The 26,422-nt window shown below is 38.3% G+C and overlaps 1 protein-coding gene across 6 annotated transcripts in view; it reads left to right on the top strand.

Annotated features, from left to right (window-relative positions):
• Nucleotides 1-26,422, top strand: part of USP22 (ubiquitin specific peptidase 22) — a 100,028-nt gene that overhangs the window by 43,850 nt on the left and 29,756 nt on the right. For 3 of the 6 annotated variants that reach the window (XM_083799752.1, XM_083799753.1, XM_083799751.1), the window contains 3 exons: nt 5,957-6,070; nt 6,620-6,664; nt 11,374-11,475. In XM_083799752.1, the coding sequence (XP_083655878.1) occupies nt 5,957-6,070; nt 6,620-6,664; nt 11,374-11,475 (261 nt within the window). Of the gene's footprint in view, nt 1-690; nt 965-5,956; nt 6,071-6,619; nt 6,665-11,373; nt 11,476-26,422 lie in introns of those variants that run through there. The other 3 variants (XM_083799754.1, XM_083799755.1, XM_083799750.1) reach the window with 3 other exon arrangements.

Below are 26,422 nucleotides of genomic sequence, written 5' to 3'. Positions count from 1 at the left end.
CCTTTCTCTTAAAACAAACAAACAAACTGAACCTAATTTGTCTAGATCAAGTGAAGAATTTGACATTTTGTCCCCTTGGAAATCTCTAGTTAGGTAGAAATGACAGGGATTAATATAAGAATTGTGTATGTGAGGCTGAATAAAGGGAGGCTGATAAAAAGTATATTGAAAGTAGTGTGAGCAGGATGCAGACTTCACTTGCAGAATCAGTCCATGTTTTCTGCTATTTGGCAGTAACTGAGGAGGAGTTCGGTCTCTGGCTGGAATTTGTGGCGGTCACAAAGTTCAGAGGTATTGCTTACACCGAGGAGGGCTGGGTAGTCCCGTGATAAGAACTAAATAGCCTCGTTGCCTACAGGAATAAAAATGATATGAAACTTCATAATAGGAAGCATGAACTCTTTGTATCTCAACATAATAATATTCTTGTGATGTAAAGCAGAGGATTGGTGATGGGAAGCAGAGGAGGAGGAAAGCATTTTGGATACGTTGGTCAGGTATAGGGTGTATGAATGTGAACCTCCATTGTTTCTCATAGCCGTTAAAAAATCTGTTCTAGGATGCATCATGCAAAGTATTGCATTTAAAAAAAAAAAAAAAAACACAAAGCAAATTCTCATTTGCTTCTACCGTGGCATAAATTTTATAAACCAGACTGAAGTAGTAAGAAGCTGGCAGGCAGTTGTTTATTGCAGTTTGTCTTCTGCTAGGAGTTGCTCTGGTAACTGTGCAGGTAGCTGTGAGCTCTTGTAAGCCTTCTCACAGAAGCTCTTCTTGGTATCAGAAATGACTCCTGAAGAGCTCTCTGTGCTCCTGGACTATTCTTAGCCCTCAGAAAGCTACCACCTGAATACTTGCCTGCATATTGTCAGCTCTGCATACATCTGCTTGCCTCAGCCCCAGCTACTAACTTCTGTGCAGTTCTGGACCTTCCTGCTGCATTTATTGAAGATGGTGCTTTGAGGTAAGTCTGCACTGATCAGATGAGAATATGCAGATGAGTATAAGCAGTTTGCATCGTGTCATATGGAGCAGCACAAAACCTGGTCACTGACATCGGGATTCTGCCCCCAGATTTCAAAGGAAGATTAAATCTGCAGCGTTTAACAGTTTCTCCCTTTTAAAGCTGAGTAAAATTTTGTGGGATCGAGAAAAGGTGCTTCAGCCATAAGGCTTTTTCATCCTTTTAAATTTTCAAAGGTTTGCTGCAAACAAGGGAACGGTTGAAGTTTGTAAGGTCACAGAAGGGCAGGGAAAAGACTGGAAAAGGCAAAGCATCTTGTACAATAGGAACTGATGGGCAGCTTTAGGTATAGGCTCTGTTGTATACTGTGTGCATCCACACACATGTAGGTAGTGTGCGTGTATACGATACATGTATTTCCTGAATGAGGTTAAGGAGCTGGAGTTAATATTCTGTTCTTAATAAATTCACATAAATATTGTGACAGACCACGATTCCTCTAAACTAACAGATGAAAACATTTTTGGTATCTAGATTCCATAAGGGTTACCAGGGAATCTCTGTGCACACGCATTTGTGTGTATACCTGTTGTGTAACTTGGAGAGTTAATAAGGCTGCGATCGCTGTGACAAACACGAAAGATGAGGGAAAAGAGTAAGTAACTAGCCTGTAATATGTCTGCTCACTTTTTCCTTGTAAAAGATCAAGTATACAAGTCAATGAATGCTTCAGATGTGTCTGCTAGGGTGTTTTGGTGTGTGTATGTATGTATCTTTTAATTGAGATCAGTGAGGTTTTGTCTTGCCTGTAAATCTTAATATCTTATCAGTTAAGAATCTTATCTGTGGTGAAGTTTCCAGGTACCAGGAAAACAGGAAGAAGGCAATCAGAAACTTACCGTGAACTTGAGACTAATATCTGAAAATGGTTTAACGATTAACAGTTAAGGTGTGAAATGAAATGAGTATGAATTAGCCTAGAATATTGGCTTAGAATACTGTCTTAAAAACTAGCAGTTTAGTTTATATGTTGGAGTTGAATGGAATGTAGGTGATTTGCAAAGAACATGCATGTGTGTTGATTTCAGGTTGGTAACATGCCAAGACTGAGTCACAAAAATTCATATCAGAATTGATTTTATTATAGGTATTATCCTAAAATAAAGGTGTGAATTTAGTATAGTAATTCACAGACCTGAATTCTGTGTTGCTGTCTGTTTTGTTATCCTTCAATGCTATGAGCTTTCCAAGGAAGGTACCAAAATGTGAATCACAAATAAGTCACCTAATGAAAGATTATCATACATTATAGTGAAGCATCCCATATTTAGCTGAGCAGCATTAGTTCTGTTCACCTGGGTCTTTCAAAAACTAAACATACACGTTTCTTGCTTGGGTAAGATTTGCACGCGCTCGTGCTCTAGGTGTGGCATGGTTACCTGCTTTTTTACATACCGTTATCTTGTTCCCACTATCTAGTCTCAACATTTTCACAAGGACGTCAGTGGATATATATGGCAAAGTAAAGCACTCAAGCTGAAACAAAACACTTCACATGGCTTCCAGACGGGGAGGGGTTGAAGACCTTTTGCTACCTAAATTTATACTTTCACCTCTGAATTGTTGTCTTTTGAAATTTATTGTCACTTGCAGCAGTTGATAAAGTTGCTTTCATTCTTCCATGGTTTTCTGTGATGCCTGTGTTTCTTCTGGCTGATGGCTTTATTTTTAAATAAAAAACTTTTGACTTTTTCTCTGCTTTTGTTGCATCTGTTTAGATGTTTATATATGAAGGGATATGAGGAGAAGTGACTTAGAATAATGGTAGCCTGTTGCCAGTATAGAAGGTATAAAAGGCAAAGAAAAATGTTACATTGCAAGAGGCCTTTTCATTATTGAATTACTTTGCCTCTGAACCCCCAAGTAAGTATTTTGTATTCCTGGGTCAACAATGCAGAATAATAAAATTTAATAAGATGACATGACAATTCTTTTAAGCTTCTGGTTCTTCCCTATAAAAGAAAAAACCCTATACTTCTACTGAATGCATATTTTAGTTTTGCAGCGTAATCAATTTTGTATGTGTATTAAGATAAAAACTGGATTAAAATACACTGATAAGAGCTAATTAAATGTTTGCTTTGATTTTTGGAGGAAAAAAAGTTAAATAAAAAAAAGTATCTTCAAACTCTTGAATTGTTTCTTGCTTGTTTTCAGAGGGGGGAGTAGTAGCGTATAGAAAAGCAGATACCTGGAAGGTAGGAGCAGCAGCCATCCTAGAGGAGTCTAGTAAAAGGGACATTCATAGTGAGGAATGTGGGACATCGTGGCAAAGTTGGCAGTAGTTTAATCTGAAACGTCTAGGCATTGTTTCTAGGTCAGTAGATCCCAAACTTCTTACGAAATTGAGGCCCGTTTTTGTTAGTTTTGTGATCCCAAATGCTAATGTGAATATGAAATTTGTAACGTGCATTTGCATACTTAACTGTTATAGTGTTTTTTACTGAATTTTCCGGTTGGTGTTTCAATTTGGGCTAGAGCCTCAGAGCAATTTAGTTTAAAAATTCAAATTACACTAGTTTGAAACTTACAGACCTTACCAGTGGGCTCTCTTTTTCTAGGATCCTGAAACTGAGCAGCTGTCTTTTGTCTTTCATTAGAAATTCCTGCCCTTCCTCTGTGTTACAATCAGGCCTGTGTAACCTCCTTTTTATTGGTGCTTGAGGTAATTTGTCCAAAACCTATTGCAGTCTTTTTAATGACATTAAAAGTGTTGGCATATATACAACTGTATTGTTCACATAAGTATGCTGAACCAGAGGACGTTTTCTCAAGAGTCCTTAATCAGGCAGTGGACAATTACGGCTTTTACTAAGCCAGTGTTTCTGTTAAACTTTCTGATTCTTTACACCAGAAATTCATTCTGCTCTGAATAAGTGGCTTATGTAAGGTGATCTCTTGTTGGTTTTGGTCTTGACATTCATCACTCACACGTGTAAATCTAGAAAGCTTGGAAAAGCAAGGAAGCACAACATACGGCTACCCGTTTTGATGGTAGAGTGAACATATTAGTGCACACAAAGTGCCCCATTTATCTAATACTCTGCTAGAATCTAATATTCTAGCCTTTTTTATTTGACTGGGCTGTTTTGGGGTCTTTTAAAAGTACAAAATACGGAGGGCAACATTAGATTTTATTTTTCAAAACCGATACTTGAATTTTTCAATTTTTTTTATAATTGTGCGTAACTGGTGGTGCATTAGATAATGGGGTAAATATTAAATAGCTCTGAAACTGGGTAGCTTAATTGTGATTTTTTTTCTAACATGGCATAGTGTTTCGTTACTGGTCTCCATTGCAATTAAGGTCCTCCTCCCTTTCTGTGTTAACATGTTAAAGGACTTTACGTCTTCCAGATAGCAGGGTGAAAACCCTGGCGGCCCAGACATTACACAAGGTAATGCAAGCCATCGTTATCCTTTTCCACAAAACGATTGTGGTTCAAACACACAAAGCAAAAGAATAAGATAATGAGACACAGAAGCAAGATGACAGCTAGTAGACGATACGCAAACTTCTTCAAAGTTACCGATCTCTTTACTACTTAGCAGAAGTAACAAATTGACGTAATGATTGAAAAAGAGATCTTGAAAGAGGAGGAAAAAAGGACACAAAGGACTAAACGATAGGGGTAGAGGCCATGAAGAATGAATGAGATATGGTTAGAAACCTTCCCAATCTTAATTTTATTACTGAAGTTAGAGGTGGAGCACTAATCAGAGCCCATGTCTGATACCGTTGCAACTTCTAATTCCACCTCCACTGAAGCTGGTGGTTTTTTTGCTGCTCACAGTTGCTGCAGATTGCAGTTTGACTTGGGCATGGTGTGGCTGGAGCTGGTCGTGGCACCGTCAGCGTGGAAGATTTACCTTTGCTGCCTGGTAGCACGGACGGTGGAATTCCTGCCGTGTGGCATGTGGTTATGCTTATTTACGACTTCAGAGTAATTCGGTGCCGTTTCTTGCAGGCCACCTAATGTGGTAATCGTTTCCTTTGTTTAAAACTAGTTTCCACTGTAGTGACATTATTTTCATAGTATTATGTATCCAGAAATAAAAGGAATTTAGAAATAAAATAAATGAGGGATATACTCCAAAGGGAAGATGGTGATGTACTACTCAGCTGTTTGCTAGACGCAGATTGTATTTTATTGTTACTATTTTATTTTCTGTTTTTCTTTTTGGCTTTTGTATGTTTCAATGTGCTGAAAAACAGCGGTTTGCTATGATTAATTTGCACTTTATTCCTCCCTCGGTCTATCTACAAGCAAAAGGTCATATCCCAGTTAGCTGATTTATTTTGTTTATTGGCTTTATTTTCTTTAGGGTTGTAAAAGAAAAATGTTGTTAACATTCATATGTCCATTTAAAAATAACATTTTAAACAAAGCAAATTGTGAGATACCTAACCTGTGGAATAAACTACTGTGGAAAACTGTGTCCCTGGACAAGTATCTTTTAAGTTTTCTGTTCTGTTTGAGTTCTCAGTTGGTTTTTAAGTAGGTGCTTTCTAATCATTTTAATGGCTTTGAATATATAAGTCATAGAAAAAACAATTCAAACTTGTATATCAAATCTTAGGACTACAGTACAGTAGTAGTTTTGCATGTAGAGCAGTCAGTGACTGAAATTATGACTTTTGGTTACTTACATCTTTGTCTGAAAGGTAAAAATTTCCAACAATTTTGAGGCAGTGAGTGCTTTGTTGTCTTGCTGTGCCAGAAGCAATTGAATAAGTCATACAATCACTGGAAAAAATTGTTTTTTCTTTTTTTCTTTTTTTTTTTTTTTTTAAGATTATAACATATAGATATTTTGTTGTGGACTGCATAGAAGAAAGAGTGCCTAACGTGGAAGCGTGCTTGTAAAATGTCTTCTAGTTTATGAACTCATGTCTTTTTCCTCTTCCCCAACTTCCCTTCTGTTTTGCAGCCATAGACCTGTTGTATGGGGGTATATACTGCTTTATGTGTCAAGATTACATATACGACAAAGACATGGAACAAATTGCCAAAGAAGAACAACGAAAAGCTTGGAAATTACAAGGTTTGGTTTTCCTGCCTGAATTTCTTGTTTGTTTTTAATCATACCTGTCCCTCCCATTTGTCAATGGCAAAAAACAGTAAGGGGAAGAAAAGAGCTCTTTAGAAGTAGCTGTGCAGGCCATGGGAGAGAGATGTTTAGTGCTTTCCAGGAGTTAGACTGTTAGTTTTTAACATGTGCGCCGCACCTAATTGTAGGTATTGTAAAAATATATTAGCTTTAATTGCAAAAAATATATATAAAAGATCTAACATTAATCCTGCAAAACGTGCATAATATCAGTCAGATCTGTACTAGGTAGAAAATGTGACGATCTGCTCCTTTAGGCTAATGTGTAGGTGTTATAGGCAAGAAGTCTGTTCCCCTCACATGAAATGCCACCTTTGTGTGTGATTTTTGTTTTTGTTTTTTAATAGAACGTGCCAGCTTACTTTCACACCTGTGCTTTCACGTTACACGCACAGTATCTATGTAGAAATATTTACACACAAATATATGTACACACATTTGTTTTATTATTCAGTTTGCTTTCCCTAATTTTTTCTTTTTTAGCCTTCACCCCAACAGTGGTTTCTCACTACCAGTGTACAATGACAGGTAAGAGGCGTGGGCTGGCGACGCACTTCACTAACAAGCGTCCCTTTGCTGATTATCCTGCCATTTTAGACATGAATCACAGTTAAGAATGCCAGTTTTATCATGCAAATTGTTTTCCTCTTGTTTGGATAAGTTCCAATGAGTGAATAATTACAGCAGACTTAATTTCATATGCCCTTCCCTTGACAGAACTACTCCAAAACAAACCTTTTGTCTTTTTTTTTGGAAGGGAAAGGAAGTAGCATTTACCTTAAACCGAGTAGTTTTTAAGCATCAGTGATAGTAGCTCATCATCCATTTTCAGTGGCCTCTAGGGGTATGTTTTCTTAAAGTGGGAAAGTCTGTATTTGAAGACAGACAACTTCCGTCCACTAATGTCTCTTAGTGAATCCACGGCATCCTGTTTCAATGTGACAGCCTTAGTCAGGGCTGATATGACTTCAAACCATTCTTAACCTCGTTTCCAATTTTAAAAATAGCAGCTAACATCGTATTAACTAGAGCTTTTCTGATGGCCTATCAGAAGTACAGCTGCTTTTACTTAGTTCCTACAACAGATCGCATTCTGCTTTCTGTTTATTCACTGTTTTGAAGGAGTTCAGTCAGAGGAAGGGAGGACAGTGAGGTTGCCAGTGAGTTCTCAAGAAAGTACAGAAGATAATGCTTTAGCATAAAGCACTTTTCAAAGCAAGATGAAGCAGAGATGTGGTTTTTGGACCTTGCATTTAGGCTATGCCCCTCTTCTGAAAGCTCCTTCAAACCTTTCTAAAATGTGTTGTTGTCCTGGGTCCCAAATTAGTCAACTACAACAGCGTAACACGTGCTCACGATGCTCCAGAAGAGAAAGGCCTCGCACTTCCTTACTTCTGAATGTGTAAATTCAAAGAGCGTTTCCTTAATTATGTCAGCCGTAATGAATGATACGCTTGTGCCTTCTGGACCAAGAAGCAGCCAGTTTGTCCTCCGGCCTACTCCCGGCTGCTATAGCATGTATTCTGAGGTAGCTGCCGCCTGCTGCTTGGTGGTTCGTCTTGTCCCCTTGGGCCGTGAAGGCATGTGGTCAAGGGAAGACTCACTGAGGGAAGAACTGCCAGGCAGAAAGCCTCCTCTGTACTGGTTAACTGGCCTCTGTACTGGTTAACCGGCTAGTGAGTGGCACGGCATTTGTTTATATATACACACACGTACATCTATGTATGAATGCACATTGCATCTTCTGTCCCCAGAGAGCAAATCTGTAATGACCAGGGAGGATGCAAGGTGGAGGAGTAGACGAAAATACATTCTAGATTACTGGAGTGCATCCTATAGACATTTTTCTTTAAAGTTGTGGCAAAAAAAGCTTTTTTTTATGGCTTTGCATTGTGAAACCGTGCGTGTTTCTTAGCAAAATCTATCTGAGGAATGAAAAAGAAATATGTATGTGAGAAGTAGTAGGGAATTAGGCCCTTCTTTCTCCATTGCTAAAATCCATCTCCTTCCGTCTGAAAAATCATGAACTATAAAGTGGGAGGGAACCCTCCCTCCTCCAAAATGAATGACAAGATTAGTACATGTACATATTGTCTCATTTTTATATTTCCATGATAGAGTTAATTTATCTTAGATCCTGTTACCAACTAAAAGAACTGAAGTATGCAAAAACTGAGATTGCCTTAAAAATTGAAGTGTAAATGTTGTATATTTTCAAGCTTCTACCTACAGTATTTGAAGGGTATTAATATATACTTTTAATAGATGCTCACATAACAACATGATGCCTGGAGAAGAAACTTTAAGAAAAACCCCAAATATCATAAGAGTCATTTCATAGTCTTGTAATGTTAAATGTTATAGTACGATGAGTTTACAGGCCCAAATGTAGTTCAGGGTTATATGATATAACTCTGAACAAGTTGTAACTCAACCTTTTTTTTTTTTTTAATTGAATATTCTTCGGTAACGAGAGAGATGAGAATATACTGGGCCCTTCATTCTATTTAATGTCTGGATTTTTTGGTGGGGATGAAATGGGGTTTGCTAAAGGATTGCTAAGTAAGCAATCTGTGTTAATATTTAGTTGCAAAATTGTGATTTTTATAAACTAGAGCCTTAACTGTCTTCTACTTCATTCATCCATATGTCCCTGATAAATTCTCTGAAAAATGAAAATTTGTGTATTCAACCTAATAAAATTAATTCTTAGGTGGAGATTTCATATCCTAACTTGAATCTCTGGTTTTTCATCTTTAAAATGATGAATACTCACTCTAATAACGCTACTTTCCCTTAATTATAAAGAGTAATCTATGCATGTTTTGCAAATCTTTAAGGTAATTTATATTGGATTTTTTGGCATGTTTGTGGGTGTTATTAAACCTTTTTTTACTACTATATGTATTTTTTAACTTTAAACATTGAACCATCCCTGATAAGTGGATCTGTTGTGTTTTTTTTTTCTTTTTCCAAGTTTTCAAGGGTAATGAAGTCTAAAGTCTCAATGTTCTTGTTAAAGTATACGGCAGGAACAGATTTTTTTTTTTAGTTTCTGTCTCTGGCTTAACTTGTGCTCTTTCTAATGAAAGGGTTCTGTGAGAAAGTTTTGTATGTTTTGCGCTGTGTTTGTGACATTAACTGTACATGTTTTTCTGTTTTGATTTCATTTATTTTAACTGAGCTATATTCAATTCACCCAGAATCCTGCAAAGTAATCCAGTCTGTCATATTTAACTTTACTCGAAGAGTTGCTCTCATGAAATGCTTTTGTTGCCATCTTCTAGAAGCATTTAAGCCGTATAATTATATATAGATATATATATTTATATATCAGTAGTCTTACTGATGTGTGGGACTATTGCATGCCTAAAGTTGAGCGCACATGTGTTTCCAGGTGTTAATTGCTTTTAATTTTTTAAAACCAGGATTTTAACATATCTGAAGGTTTTTTTTTTCTTTTTAATTTTGAGATCTCATCTTGCTATCAGACTGTACCAACTTCGGCAATATTTTTAAAGTATGGTGAAACCAAACACAGGAATTTGAGTTTATAGTGGACCAGTGCAAGAGCTGGTGCTAACAAGGCGTTGAAAATGATTTTGAGCTTTTTTTTAAAGACCAATTCCTATAAATTCCTAAGGGAATATTACAAATATGAAAAGGTTGCTGAAGACATCCAATATAAAACTTATTGGAGGCCAGCGTTCTGTCATATGTTAACTGTCCATATGTGTGTCTCTAAAGTTGCTTCATTCAGTGTTTGCCTATGCATACTATATAGTGTATTCAAAGCACTGTGGCTGTTTGGTCTCATCAGTCTGTTACGCAGTAATTAGTTCCTTTTCTGTTTTCCTGGGTGTGGAGCTTGATGCTGAACCTTGGATAAAGGAAAGGGACTGTATGATTCTGGTATTCTTTCTTATGCTTCTTGCATAATATATTGTTGAATCAAATAAAGTAAAATAGAGAGGTGCATCCATGTAAATATGAATTTTCTTGTCCTCAGGAATCCAAAAATGAGACCTTTTATTGCTAGAACCTGGAGGGTCAGTAGTAACTATGAATTGAACAGTTTGGGGTGGGTAGGTTCTGACAAGCATAGCTATTTCTGAAAGTGAAGATCAAAGAGCTATTAAAATTTAATGTATATTATGCAGAATGTGTAAGCCTCTAGCTATATTTTCTACTCTCCTTCTTTTCATATGTATGATTTATAATTTATTTTCTGTAGCACAGCACTGCTTCTGCTCCATACATTCTGTGAAAAATAACTCTTAATTGACTTTAATCCTCAGTTTTAGAATAGATTGCTTGTCATCTTATTATTCTTTATTTTTAATGCCCAGATGCTTTTGTGACTCACTATAATTGACCTTGCATAGTAATTTTTCTGTGCTACATAAAGCGCTGCAGCAATACTTAGCTGGTCAGCACATGAGTCTGCATTGTTTTTCTTGTATCAGATTTACAGTGAACACAGCTCTGCTTACTTCAAATAAATTCTCTGCACTACTTAACTGACTCATTTCTACTGCACTTCCCTTTGAACAAAAGAAGTGTATTGGAAATAACAGTGTTAATGTTTAAACAGAATACTGACAGATTATAGCTGCAGCTCATGAGACAGGGCAGATAAGTGTTTGGAGAGTTTGGGTTGGTTGTTGCTTTAAACCTACTAATTGTATTTTTAGGTAATATTAGATACGTCATTGAAAGTGAATCTTTTAAGTACTAAAATTGCTAATATCCAGTGCTGCATAAGGAGAAGTTATACTTAGTAATAATATGTCATGAAACAGGTAGTAAGAAAATATACCTGTTCAGTATATCTGAATTACTAATTTCTGCTGTTCATCTGTAAAGATTAAGACTGTATCTGTCCATTAAGTTGGCTCAGTTTTGATTTATTTAATAACGAGCCAGAATTCAGTGATGAGATTTCTTGGTTATCCTTTACCTTCTCATAAAATCATTTCCTTTTAACTGAAAGAAGGATTATAATCCAGTAATGGAAAATTAAATTGGGCTAGATATTCTTTTAGTTTTTGTTTGTTGGAAGGCTGGTTGCAGGCTTTTTGAGGATTATTTTTTTGGAAATCCGTCTCCTTACATAGATTCTGTCTCAATTACATTGATTCTAACTTAATGGACAGTATGTTAAAAGTTGTAACTTGAACAGAGTTTTTAATACTTTTACTAAACAACTTCCTGAAAATTTCTTTTCATCTGCTTAGGCATTGGAGAGAAGTATTCAACATGGGAGCCAACCAAACGAGAGTTAGAATTGCTACGACATAACCCCAAGCGGAGAAAAATAACCACAAATTGCACCATAGGTAAGTTCTAGAAATCCTTTCTGAAACTGATTCTCAGCCACTTGAATTTTCAAAATTGTGTTGTTCTTCCACAAATACTTTGTACCTGAGTTTATTATAGTGGATTTCCTTAAACTTATTATGTTATTCTATTGGTTATTTTATACCTTTTTTCTCACTGTAGAAGGATGTCTGCTCTGTCACTTCAAATACTGATGATAGTTCATCTGTGTAACAGATTTTTTGGACAATATTCACTTAAAGACTTTAACAGAAATTAATGACGTTATCTCAACCCAGGCTTCATCAGATCCCATGTTAGATGTACAAAGGGAAATCCTCTAGTTTCCCTAGTATCCTCTAGTATCCTTAATTATAGAAGTGTTTTGGTAAATCTGTAGTCTGCAGACAGAATAAGCAGTGATATCTTCTGCTTCATATTTTAAACTCCAAATAGGGTCTCTTCAATTTTGTATTGACTCTGAAATGATGCAGTTTGTTCTCCAGTGTGTGTCAAATGGCAATTTTCAAATGCATTTCAAATTAAAGAGTCCAGTAGTCTGGAGCAAAGAACTCTGAAAGGCAGGCATACCTTCTTACGGCTGGAGAGTATTTAGGTAAAGGTGACAAAAATGAACAGCGTTTTCCAATTTTTTCCTGTTGTGTTTTGGTTGTGGGACTAGGGGGATTAGAATCCCCTTCCTTACAAGTTTTAGGTTATTGGGCATTTTTCTATACCGTTCAATGCATGATAACATTTTAATGGCAAAGGTACAAGGTTGGAAATACAGCTATAGGTATTAGAAGTAGGAAACTAAAGGTTTTTTTCCTAATTTTTAAGCTGCTTATTTTTTAATCAGAACATGTCATATTTTCTACACATTTGCTGTTGTCAAAATACACCAAACACAATCGATAAAACTATTGCCATGTTTCTAATACAGTAAGTCATAATTAATCCAATATATGCATGTGTTTTTGAAAAAAATGGACTGAGAAGCACAGAGTAAGTTCGTAAGTCGAAAATGTGGATAGAACGGTAACTTTAAAGAAAAGACATATGCATTTGCAGTAGTGGAACAGGAAGGACGTTTGGAAAAACATCTGTACTTTGGCAACTTCACGCAGCCTGGGAAAAAATAAGTAGGCAGAGATTGCTCATATCGTGTTCACAGCAGGATTTTGTGTTCTATGAAACTTCAGTATATTCTGTAAAGACTGTTAAAAATTACTTTAATACCACTGCACAGGGCAAAAAGAAAAAATGTTGGCTTGATAGAATTTTGAAGGTGAGTGTGACCTTTCTAAGGAACTGAAGCACGTTTGTGTGTTGTTTCTTTCCAGTTTGAAGGAATGCTATGCTTACTCTTAAACGCCTTTACATTTTTCAGTCTGTTTAAAAAGGACATGTCTGGTTGCATGAAATCTCATACAACACTGAATGGGTGGGGGAGCGCTCATGAAACACAGGGGATAAGGGAAATGACTGATCTCTTTACTTCTGCAGGCATGCTTTTAATAATTTCTCCTACTGAGCCCTGGAGCTGTCTATGCGCTGAGATTTAGAAAGAGGGAAAAAAAATCAAAGCACCCAGGAGACATAATGCAGTTTTGGGCTACAGTTAAAAGCAAAAGACTAGCTTTCTTTCACAAAAATACTTTGGAGGCTTAGCTGAAGGAAGAAAAGACCTGCCATTGTCCTTGAGCCTTTTCTCTCCATCTAACCTGCTGCTAAATATATATCTGCTTCAGAGTATTTTCCCTTCACTTTCCTCACATTGACTTGTCTGTTTGCAGTTTCAGATCAGTGAAGAGCCCATATGCAGACTGAAATACTGCAATTATCTGGACATTCCCATTTTTCTCTTTCTAATACTCAGTTCTTTTGGCACCAAGTTTTTATCAATTCCATAGCAGATATTAGTGAATCGAGTGTATCTTCTGAGGTAGGTAAGTGGTTGAGAGGACAGGCATAATGTCCAGTTTTATTGATTCTGAAAATGGAGATTATGTTAATAGCCGTCTATGAGCATTGCACATCTGTTGATCAGTCCCGTTCACAAAAGAGTTGGTTAAAGCATAACCAGCTGCCTTTTGCATATAAAATGTTCTTGGCAAAGCTTTTTTAAGAGGGAAAATGGGTGTTTGCTTTCTTCTTCCGTCTTAACCTCCAGAGATACACTGAGGGCAGTCATGCCCTCAGGAGGAAGCATGTTTTAATTGCTCATTGATAACTTTCTGAAATGTTCTTTTGCTGATAGCAGTTTCAGCATTTGTTTAAGGCAAGGGTATTATGAGCCTATGAAGAGGCTGCCCTCACTAAGTGAGGGGACCGACCAAGCTCAAGTTCACAAGCAAGTAGTTTATTATGGTGTTGGACTGGAAGTGAGAGTGAGATGGTGTCATTCAGGCACCGTTTTCCAAAGCTAGCGTTGCTGTTATCATTAATACCCCCAGAAGATGAGTTCTCCGGAGTACATGTAGTACTAGCTTGGGATCAGCTGGTCTCTGATTAGCATATGAAGTGACTTTGTGGCTGAAGATTGGTACATCAACAATAGGAAGAATTAGACTCCCAAGGCACATGGATAATTAGCAGGAGCCACCTGGGATTCCCATTTGCAGTGTTGCAAAAAGGCAGAGGGGATAGCCTTTACAGAAGAGTGAGCAAATCCTCCTCATAAAGAAGGGGGTGTGCGGAGGAGGAGGAGGCAGAAACAATCGCTGCCATGCAGTAGCAGGTGGTTTCCTGCAGCTGTGCAAGGCGAAGCAGCGTGATGCGGCAGCAGCACGAGGGGAATACATATTGCAGCAGAGCTCCTGTAAAGGTGGCAAGGGAAGGCGAACAGTGGCCTGGAAAATATTTATGGTTCTCCAGAAGCTCTTCTTCATCCTTCAGAGTTCTGTGAGCTGTTCGTGGACAGTTGGCCATGCGTTCATGGCCCTAAGTAGCGGTAACGTGGAGGTTTTAAAAGACTACATTGATACATGGAGTTCTTCTGTGAATGTACTGGCTTTCTGGCGCGCTTTTTTCTTTTAGTTGAATGTTAGTTAAGTTAGCTCAAATAGAAAAGTGGAATGAAAAATGTGTTTCGGTACAGCGTCAAATTTTTAGCTCTAACTCTAACTTGTTGATATGTAAGCAGTAATGGATTTAGGTTTAAAATCAGGACCACGCAAATTGCACCTTGAATCGAAGTCTCTTTTGATGCTTGAATTTCTTGAACTGCACTGTGATGAGGGAAAGGAAAACCTCCTTTAATTAAGACTACTCAAGTGAAAGTTTCCTTGGTGGCTGATATTTTTTTTTCTATCTTCATAATTAGAACTGCCATCTGGTGGGAAAAATGTTTACTAAAAGGTAGGTTTGATAAAATCAACAAATATTATTCTGCTATCAGAGGGGTCCTTTTATCCCTCCTTTACTTTGAAACTCTGACCATTGGTCTCAATTGTGTTACATTTCTGTGAGATCTGAAATTCATGTACATGATAGTAAAATAAGTAATCCCTTTCCCTCAAAGCCCCTGGAGAATTTTAAGAAAAAATAGAAATAGAGGTGGTAATGGTAAATTTTTCAAGGATTCTAAAACATAAGCTGTGATTTATTTTCAGGGCGTTGTAGAGAGATGCTTTCAGAAAGTCTTACCAGACTTTCAAAGTTCACCTATTTAGCAAGATAAAATACCTTTCTCACTACAAAAAATGGTATCCTTTTTGTGTATTGATTGTCACTTGAGTGCATGTCACCTATTTTTCCAAAGCTAGTGCCTGAAAGCAATTCACATTGCTGCTATAACATGACTTTGTATGGCTTATCTTCACTGCAGTCATAGGCTGAGTTGTCTATGATTTAATTGTTCCTGAGTAAGCTTAGGGATGGCCACACATCATTGAATTTCTCACAGTGTTTACCTGCTTGGAGTGAGCAACTTTTTTTTTTTTTTTTTTACAGAAACTTTTGTTACAGAAAAGTAAAAGTCATCTCACCTTCACAAGGGTTTACTAACAAACGGCACTTTCTGAGAGTGCTTGTTTGGTCTTGGGACCAAACCTTTCAGCATCAGCTTTTGCTGATGTCTTTCAGCAAATGAGTTGTCCTGTTCATGTTTTGATTTCTTGTCGTGTTCCCTCCATGTTCATGCTGTCCTTTAAGCAAAAGAACCAGCAGTATACATCCCTCTAATACCTGATAAGGATGAAGACATATTACAGCTGAGGAAGACAGCTTTCCTCCATCAGGGGACAGTCTTTTTCTTTTATTTCACCCTCGGGTATGCTCCCCCTTAATTCCAGCCACATGATCCCACCCTCTCCTGGGCATTTACTCAGTCTGTTCAGCTCATTAACCTGGCAGAAAACATTGTGCTTTTTGTTGGCAGGGGTTTTGCAAGAGCAGTGCTCTCCTGTGTTCCTGCGCTCAGCAGCTTGCGGAGGTTCCAGCACACAAAGCTGGTGCGAGGCAGCACAGGACGGGATGCCTGAACCTCCTTCTGGTGACAGCAGCCACATCCGAGCTGTCCTTTCATTCACCTGCCAGCAAAGCCAGCAAAGATTAACTGCTCTTGGGCTTTCAACTTAATAGGCTTGAGGTTAGAGTAAGCCAGGAAGCACATCTCAGACATAAAACAAACTTTTCAGGCTTTTTAGTATCCTGTGTGAGGAAAACAAGATAAATTCTTTGAGAAGCTAGCACCAGTGATACACTACCATGGCCTGTACTGTTACAAACTTAGTTTAATTCTTTTAAAAAAGTAAGTATGTAATTATGTGAATTCCTCCTTGTCTCTTACAAATCAATCAGGTGTAAGACTGAAATTTAAATGTCCATTTTGGCTTATGCCGTCTACTGTTCCTGCTCTGTATGGATGGGCTCAAAGTTTATGGCTCTGCATTTTTGGCTTTTCCTCAGAGGGAAAAACAATTCTTAAGAGATAACTAATATAAAATTTTACCCATTTTTTCGTTGATCATTGGAGAATAGTTAAAAATTGCGGGGGCACGTTTTTCAGCTTGTAAAGGTTAAAGAAAGAAGGATACTGATTCCTTTTACAACAAGCTTTTTGCTCAAGGTTTAGGTCTGCTCTCAAGGTAAGGCTGCTGTAACAAGGTGAAGTATAACAGTACATGCAACATCTTTTCTCCAAGAGAATACCGGGCAATACTAATGGGATGGACTGGAAAAGGAATTAGTATTCAAGGAAATTGTGGCTGGTTTGGGCCATTGTTGGTATTTTTTCAGTTCATCTCTTTTTCCAGTAGTGTACAGGTTGCTGAAGAAACCACCAGACTTAGCTTTTGTAGATCAGGAGTATTCTTAGCAACTCTTGGAAGTAAGATACTTGGATTTTTGGAATATCTGTGTACAGAAATAAAACCTATGCCTTTTCTTTCCAGTAAAGATTAACAAAATGTCAAAAACAGTTCTGAGGAGAAGTTACCTTGAAGTTTGAGCTTAGTGATAGGTTGGCATTGAAACCAGCTTTAGCAGTGATGTGCTAAATGTGTTATGGAGGAAAGTCTTACTTTCAGGGTTCTTAAAGGTTTTAATTTTTGTGGCTTTATGTGGGAGCAGTTTACTTCAAAACAGAATAGCAAGCTGAGTAGAACCTTTGTGTGGACTTGATGCTGGCTAAAGAGTAATGTTTTTTCATACAAGTTATAAAGAATTCTTTAAATGTATATATAAATAACAATAAGTGGTAAATGGTTTGACTTTTTCCTTTCCTATAAAGCTTGTTTTGCATGTTTTGTTAGTAGGAAAATAAAATCAGCAAGAGACACCAGTGTATAAGCACCTGCAATAACGTAAGCAATGAAGTTTGTAAAGCTGCAATATTAGTCTCCTGGATATTTACCTCCAATTCAACCCAGGAAGACAGTACCAAGTTAAAACTACTTTGTGCAATAGGCAGATTGAGATTGAGGTTGAATTTTTCTGTTATTCCGTCTTGGAAAACTGCCATACATGTTACTTGCACAGAAAATATTTTAATTTTGTAACTGTGGGGGGCTGAGACAAAGGAAGCTGCACTCTGTGTTCACAGCATGAAAATCCTTGGAAGACAAGGTTCTTGATCCAGGACTTGGATCATGTTCCAAACTTCTAACTCAAGACTCATGTTCTTCCTCTGGATTTTTAAAAGTGGATCCATGGTTGCTATTCATCCATACACATCGCTTTTATTTCACAAGACAGTGTTGCAATTTGACTCTCCTAAAATTTTCTGTACCTCTTCAGATGCAGCTTCCTCGTTTGGATCCAGACAGGTAGCAGCACTAAAAAGTCCCTTATTCCCCTCCTGTATGCTGATTTAATTTACAAATGTAATATGTTTGCTGACTCAATTATTTGTCTGTTATCTCTCTCTGTAATGGTAAAGTAGTTAACTTTTTCTGTGCAGGGCTTTCTTCACTAAATCATTATGTAAGTTTAATATGCAGTCAAAACACTAGGCTTTTAACATGAAAAACGCAGTAAATGTTAGTCGTCAACATCTCCTTGAACTTTTTTCCTTTTTTTTGTTTAAAAAAAGAAAAAGGAACGGATGCTTCTTATCAAGAAAAACCCAGCAGTAATGTATAGGCAGAACTTTAGATTCTGGCCCTCTGAACAAGGTATCTTTACTTAGATAGAAGCGATTCTTTTAAAAACAAAGCTTTTCTTGGTATGGGGGGTATATTTTTACTATTCAGTGGTGTAGTCAGTGCAAAGATAGTTTCATAATCTCTAAATCAAGAGCCAGATAAGGAAGTTGAGAATTAACCCACATAGCTACTCTGATTGCAGCCTTAACATGGGCCTGTCTTGTCATGGGCAGAGAAGTACCTTTAGTACCCTTAGCATGAGAAGGAGCTTTTCTGACTAGTAAAAGTAAAGAAACAAAAATTTTGATTTGCCACTGTATTTTAACCTGTTTAACTCCACGTCATTAGAGAGCATGACATTTTCAACAAGGCCAGCGATCTCCGTCTCAGTTTTGTTCTTTTGTGGATCACTTTTGGATTATATTTACTATGACCTTCCATTCTGCTCTTTCGTTTCTGCTTCTAGAGTTGGGCGTCGTGTGGACAGAAGGTAGATACAGTATATACTGAAACCAGGAATATGCATAAACAGCATGTGGCATGGTTTGTGTGTTGTGGATCGTTGGAATAGCTCTGTGCCAGTTCATCAACAATAATTTGTGCATATTAATATATTTGGATGCATTAAACTTCATTGGCAGTTATCTTACTCCTTAAGCTATTAATTTATGAAATCTGTTTTGAGGAAGGGTAAAAACTTGTTGGCAGCATATGGTGTGATATTGGGGGGAAAGGATGGCTGCGGGTGTGAATTTTATTTTGTCAGTTTAGTGGGAGTACCTCTTGTTCTTTAAAGATGCCATCTGCACAGGATTCTCACTGCAAGTCTTATGCTTCTGTGCAGATCATGCAAGAGCTCACTGAGCTTTAAGTTTGACTGCTTTGGGGGAGGGCAAGGAGAATACTTCATTCTGTGCTACCTTTTCAAGTATTTTGTTTAAAGGCTTTCTTCTTTGCTATCCACTTGCCATATAAATACACCTTGAAGAATCTACAACTTAAGTAGCCTTTAAAGGCTGGTTGTCATAAAACTTTGCATCAGCCATAGAGTAGTTTTGACAAACACAGGTCCTGTTCTTCACCTACTGCTGTTCTTTTTAGATGCCGGCTGTCTTCTGTCTGTTCTCCCTGACCTTCCTGCAATTATCAGATTAATCATTCTTCTCACGCTCCGATTCATGGACTTTAATGTCTTGACCTTTGAGTTGTACGGTGTGTGAGACAGGACGGCTCCTGCCCCAGTTTCATGGTTGCTTCAGGGTTTCTCCATACCTTTATTCAACGTGTTTAAATGCATTCAGCTCTGTAGGTGTGAGCACACAAAGAACTCTGCAGTTGTGAGGGGTCTGGCTTCGTTATTAAATCAGTGAATGTTAGGCACTGCATATACCCGTTGTGACATTTCATGTGGTGGTGGCTACTGTGCAGAAATAGGCACTCCAGCTCTTGATGTGATGCACATGTGCTTGCAGTGCATCGTATTTCATCTTTGTCCTCAAACTGATTGATCTTCAGGTGTTACGGGGCTCAGATAATCAAAGATATTACTAAGTATTAGAGCTCTGTGTGGTTATTTCTAGTGCCATCTATGAAAGACAATTTCTTCTATTGCGTGTTCTGTCAGTTTGAGATCCAGATTGCGTGTGTGCGCTCCCTAATGTGTTTCACTCCCTGCTAAGAGATCCTGACAAAGATTGGATCAGGTTGAAGCATAACAGACAAAATTCCTTCAGTGGGTCTTGATATGCCAAGATAAGAATTCAGAGAAGTTTGGTGCAAGTTCTGTTTCAGAACTTAATATCTTTTTCAGTCTTTGTTGTTTCAGATGAGAGAATCAACTAGATAGCAATGATTTCCATGGCTGATTACATGCTGTATGGCTGCTTTTCTTTTTTCTTTTTTTAGAACATGATGCATTAGTTTCTTGACACCTGAGATAAAAATAATTTTGTGATGCAGATGGTCAGTAAAAATGCTGAAGATAATATATTGCAGGTATAAAAAGTGACATTTTCCTTATTCTTTAAGGGGGGGAAGGCCTGCCTTTAGGGGTGGATTTAACTATGTTACTTTAGTTTATGAAGAGGCCTTTGCATGACTTTTTTCGGTTCAGGTTATTTTTCACATTTACAATACAAGGCAGCCATTGCTTTACTGGAAACAACAGTGCAACTTCACATTCTAGTCAGCAGAAATTGCTCCTGGAATACTTTTCATCCTGCCTAGATGAAAGCTCAACCCTTGTGGACTTGTCACAGTCTTTGTTCATCAGGAAACTGTGTGGCTGTCTCAGAACCGTTGTTATGCTCTGCAGCTCCAAGATAGTGAAAGATTTACTCTAAAGGGAAGTATTTTCACTTGTATTCGGATCTGTTCCTTTTTTACTATAATTGTGATCAACATGGGGACACATTGTCTGGATTTGGCCCACAAAAGGCTTCTGTCTAGCTGTGACCTTTTCCTCTTCATGTAGAAACGTATGGAGAGAGAAAATGGCTCAGGCCATACCCACTCAGGTGCACAGAAATTTCTAGTGGAGGAAATCTGTGATACTGTAATAACTTGGACAAGTTGTCCCTTACCTCGTTTTAGGAGCTTTTGTAAACTTGTTGCTATTTGAAGTATGACTAAATTTATTACAGTTCCAGAGCTCTAAAAGTATAGGAGCATATCTATAGATTTCACACTGTATGTGCATCTGCCATATTAATGCTGTTGCAGTTTTTAAACTGTGTTACTTTATTAAGATGACACTGGAACGCTTCAGAATACAAGTGCATCAGGGGTTACTGCTGGATCTCATGACTGGAGAGTTTGAAGAACAATTCTGAAAAGCATTTGTCAGGAGTAATACAGGTAGTGATAATTCTTCCTTGAAGTAGAGGGAAAGACCAGGTGACTTCTGAAGATCTACAGCTGTGCTTCGTGTGATTTTAGTGGAAGGTCTGATGTACTATTCAGCTGTTTGGTCAAAAGAATTCACTTTATTTTGTTTTGGAAGCATGCTTCTTAATTTAAATCCACAGAGGAACAAAAACATTTGCAGCCCTCTGTCTTGCTTTAAACAGCTTCTCTATTTACACAGTTTATATGAAAAAATTAACCTTAAGAGGTTTGTTTGTTTATATTGCCAGATATTTTAGGAATGCTGACTCATTTTACCAGGCAGAGGGTACGTACACATGGGCAAGTTACCATCAAATCAGAAGGATGAGAACTTAAAGGATGTGGGGTGCTCCCGAATTGTGCTCCTGGCCGTGTGCTTGATCTTAACCCAAGCACAGTCGCTGCGAAGTGACTGGCTGCAACCTCACAGCCTAGCTTACCACACTGCCACAAGGGATCACTTGCCTTGTAGGAAGTGCTGTAAGCCAGGGCTAACAGAAATTCAGCACGGTGCAATTGGTCAGTATTATTCCAGAGAATCAAGGTACAAAGTGCCTGCGTACCACCAAAGTCACAAACTAACTACAGGGCAATGAAATCATAGGCAGCATGATGGTGGTGAAGAATGGAAACTCACCTGGATTGTGGAATACTCCATGTTTTGGCATCATCACTTTAAGCGCTGCTTCTAAGATGTACGTATCATTAGTATAGAGAGGACCTGTTCTGTGTGTGCTCTGGAATCATTGGTTTGAAGTTTTTGCTTCAATTTCTGTGCAATAATAGTCTGAAATGCTGTGCTTTTTGGTTTGATCATACTCGTGGTAGATTGCTTGATGGGTTTGCTCCAAGGATGTGATTTGCCCGTAAGTTCTTCCACCAACACGTGTCAGAGCTGCATGTGTGGAAAGGCCAATCTGATGCTTCGAAAAGGAATCTCTAGTAAAGCCTTCCTTGGTGGTCATTGCTTAGAGATGTGCGTTTTTCTCCTAAATCTGATGAAGTTGAGGGAAACCCTTCTCAAATCACATCTCCATTTGAGTGTGTTTATTTCCATATCGTTACTATATATTTTATATTCAAATAACTACAAACTGTATCTCCTATGCTGAGCCTTTACTCCAGTTTTGTTAGTGTTAAGCCATTGCTTTTATTTGAAGATACAGCATGGTACAGAGACACAGCAGAGCTCCTCCAGATCTGATTTACAGTATCGCTGATAGCTGCAAACTTAATTTTTTCTTGACCAATGCTAGCAGGTATGAAACAAAGGAAATGAACTGAAATACCAGATCCTGGTGCTGACTGATCCCTTTGTATTATCCTCTGACCTTTTTCTTGCATTACTAAAGCGAATGAATGATACACTGAGCCGCAAAAGCTCATATGCAGAACATCTGTGTAGTCTAAAAATGACATTGTGAATAGTGACCATGGATTAGAGGCAGTGGTTACCTGTTCTCCATCCCATCCATTCCTGGCAGCCCGGCAGTTAATTTTGTTTCCAGAGCAATGAGGTAGGAATAGGAATACAGACATTAGGGCTACAGCTGTTTTGCTGCTCAGTCGGTGGCTTTAGGCAGTTGCCTGCGTGGATTTTTGTTGCAGCTGAGGCGATGCAAGCGCTGGAGGGCTGGCTGTGAAACAGGCTGTGACAGTTCCTGGGTCCCTTCCTCGCTCTGGCCCTGGCCTTTTGCCCTGACCTCTGCTGAGCTGTTTGAACCTGATTAAAGGGGTCAGACTCATCGCTGTTTGCATGTGATGGGTTTCACTGCCTCAAGGTGAGACTGCTTTTTTTTTTGCCATGCTAGCAAGGTAAGCCATTCTCCGTGGAGTCAAGCAGGTACAAGAGGAGCATCCCTTTTGGCACCAGTTAGCTGTCGTGTTGGCTTTGTTGTCATTTGAAAATGCCCTCAACCTCCCCTCCTTGTCAAAGGTGGCTCCTGTGTTTTGTATCGTACTGTAATATTAATCTGGATGTGTGAACAGTCACAGAATGAAAAAGTGGAGGGGGCACTGCACACCTTTTCTGAGTCCAGGTCAAGTGTACGAGGCCATTCCTGATGGTTGACGGAGCTACTTTTGGAATAGCTCCAACAGCAGGGAGTCCCCAACTCCCTTGTTGCAATGTTTTCTAACTGTAAGACAATTATTTTTAATATCTAATTAAACTTCTTGTGAGCTCAGTCTTTTCTTATTATTATAGCTTGGGTAGGCCACAAGAGTTAATTACAGTCCTCTTTGCAGTTGCCTTTAACATATTTGAAAATTGTCAGCCTGTCTGTTCCTCTATCAGCACTATCTTTTTTTTTAATTAACTAAGTCAAGCAGTGGGTTCTTCAGTTATTTCTCAAGTCTCATACATTAATTTCATGCAAATTTTCACTCATGTTCTTGCCTTTTCCTCAGTTTGCATAGATGTCTTAAAACGCATGCTTAGTTCCAGACGTCATCCAGCTGAGGCTCTGCTGTCACCGGGGCAGAATAATTCTCTCGGGCCTTGTCATAAGATTAAGTTTCAAAATACCATTTGTCTTTTTTCTACAGTGCAGTATTACGTCATTTAGGTTGAGTTGCTATCGTAGGTATTGCCCCCTTATTTTCTTCTTGGGCATTTAATTTTTCTTGTTTCCTACTCCCCATTTTTTATTGAATTGCTTTCAGATGGTTTCTCCAATATGCCAATTTGCTTTCGGATTATTGTTTTGTCTCCCAACTACATTTGCACTATTTTGATATGGTTTGCTCCTATATTATGTGATGCTATTGAAGCTGTTGAATAAAAATACTGATTGCAATCATTTCCCCATTAATTAGGAGGGGCAGGGACAAACTAAATGCTGGAAAAACATTATTGGTAGCTGGATCCACACTAACTCCAGCCAAATTCAGCTTAGGCCGTAGAGCAGCATGAACATTTATGGTGTCAGCTTGGGTCAGTGAACAGTGTGACCATGTTTGCGTGGCGCTGCGCCCAAGGTGAGGAACCTTCCAAGAAGCACTGGGGAACGCAGTGCGGAGACACTCAATCTGCCTACCTAGAGAATGTAACCGCCTTTACCTGGACTAGTTAATCGTGCCCGTGCAGAACTATTGCTGTTGTTTTCATCCTGTGGCATGGATAAGCCTCATGGACTATATCAATTCACGTAGACGTGGTAGAAAATCTGTTCATTTCTACTGCTAAGCATAGGACGGACACTATAAACATTGCTGTGGATGTGTCCAGGCGATTTAATGTAGGTATGTTGCTACCTATCAGTACCTATTAATGTTTTTTGGACATTTTAATGGAGAAAAAAATGTAAAAGCAGTAACTTACTCCTCACACAACATAAAGAAGGATGAATTGGGAAAATCTGCACGAATGTTGAGGTCACTGCAGCACTGCCCAGTTGCACACAAATGTGCCAGAAATTATCAACAAAAGACTTCAGGTTGTCATGTGAACCTGAACAAAGTGCTTGAGCATGCATTTAAATGCTGCTTTTAAGTCCTAACGCTCAATGGTGAGATTTTTCTTAAAGACAGCAAAACTGGAAAGTAGGAGCTGACATGTTGCTCACACGCGTTGTTGTTCTTGTTCTTTGTGAACCATTTGGTTATCTGAAAGGTGGCGAAGCGACTCTTTCTACAAGCAAAACCACTTTTGGCCAGGAATGACTACCTTAGAAAACAAAGCCAGACAAAACCAAAACAACAACAAAACAGAAAAAAACACCACTAAACGGCAGAGCATCTTGTTAAGGTCACTGCTTGCATTCAATACACAGGATATATTTCCTGGTGCTGTTTTTGTTTGTTTTGAGTTGTCAGCTGCTCAGCTCTGGAACAAGTTGTATTTGCTTAATTCCTCTAAATGAACTGACCAACCCTTTGCCTCTGGGTAAAGTTATGTTAATAGGGTAAAGAGATTAGTAATGAGGGTGAATTGCACTTACTGTACAGCAGTGACATACCGGAACTGAGCACTGTCTGGGTTGGGTGACTGATCCATCTTTTTTAAATAGTCTTCATCTTCTGGTGCTGAAATATATGCAAGGAGGAATACTGTATGCTATTGCTTTCTTTCTGCTGAGTAAAGAAGATTTCTTTTATTGTATGGCAGTTAAATTTTATTATGAGTGGTATCTTTAGGGAGAAGGAGGCAAAATAAACATCCTCCCCACTGTCCTTCCCCAAACAACATAGTTTCTGTTTGATATGTTTTTAGAATGTGAAGGTGGCATAATACCTAAATAGTTTATCATTAAAGGAATAAATTCATGCTCTTGTTGTACATCTTAAAAGTGGTAGAAGTAGTATAAGATATGATTGGCAGAACTCAAGTGAATTTCAAAATCAATTTTGAGAATTTTATGTCAAAAAATTCCTATTAAATTATAAAGTTAATGTGGTCAAACTGTTTCCTTGTATGAGTTAAGAACAAAAATAGGAAAAGAAATCCTCCCCTTAAAAACTCTGAAGCAAATCTATAAAACTTTGAATTTAAAGAATGGGATTTATGCCTCTTTGGAAACTCAACTTCTGCTCAACCCCCTTACTTTTCTCTGCAGTTTTGTTTACAGCATTTTGAACACGGTGTTTACTGGAGGTTATTAAAAATAAATTGAATCGTTAACTTCGTTTCTAAGATCATGTGGCTGAAATCTTTTTCCTTTAACTTGACTGCGGCAAAAGTTTGTTAGCTTTTTGTTGAACTGTTTTCAAACTAAATTAATAGGTGTGTCATCTGTAAGTTTGTAAAATACTTGAACAAAGCTTTTCTAATTCGACTCCGTGTTCCCGGTCCTGCAGTTGCTGTGGGTCTCACGCAGCCACTGAGAAAGGATGCTTCACCTGAAGCAGGGCAGAATAAATTATCCAAAACTGCATAGGTTTTTTGATTACTCACGTGATGACTAGTGGCACAGAACATCACGCTTTTTCCTGTGTAGGCTTGTAGTTTCGTGTATTTGCATACTGCTACTCCCTTAAATGTGTAGATTTTTCTTCTTTCAAAAGGGATTATCTTTTGAGAATAATTGTTACTACTAACCCTGTCGGCAGAAGCTGTGCTGCTTCTGGCATGCAAATGGCACAGTAGCGTACTGGCCTGGTTGGGACCAATGTTTGTAACGGATACGTTCTGGAAATGTATGGCCTGGCCTTCACCTGAAACCTGAGAGCTGGGAAATGTATTTATTTATTTTTTTGCTTTAGGTACTAAAAAGTAGGACAGTTCTCCCTCGAGATCCGTTTTCAGAAAGATGCACTATAAGGATGTGGCAGTTCTTGTTGTATGAACATAAGATGAAAAAAAACCACGTTCTAAAAATCGTCATTGCTGTGCTGCACTGTGTGTTTCCAAGGTTTATGCTGAACTCACTTTCTTTAAATATTTTAGCGAGCACTTCCTCAACTCGCACTGATTTCTGATGCTGTCTGATGGAGCTTCAGGGAACCACCGGCACCAGATGGGGAACTGGGAGGGTTGGGGGCCAGAAAATTGCTG

The sequence above is a fragment of the Anser anser genome (assembly GCF_964211835.1).
Source record: "Anser anser genome assembly, chromosome: 15".
In the NCBI taxonomy this organism is placed as follows: Eukaryota; Metazoa; Chordata; class Aves; order Anseriformes; family Anatidae; genus Anser; species Anser anser.
The sequence above is the reverse complement of the archived record's forward strand: the minus strand, read 5'-3'. Positions and strand labels throughout refer to the sequence as shown.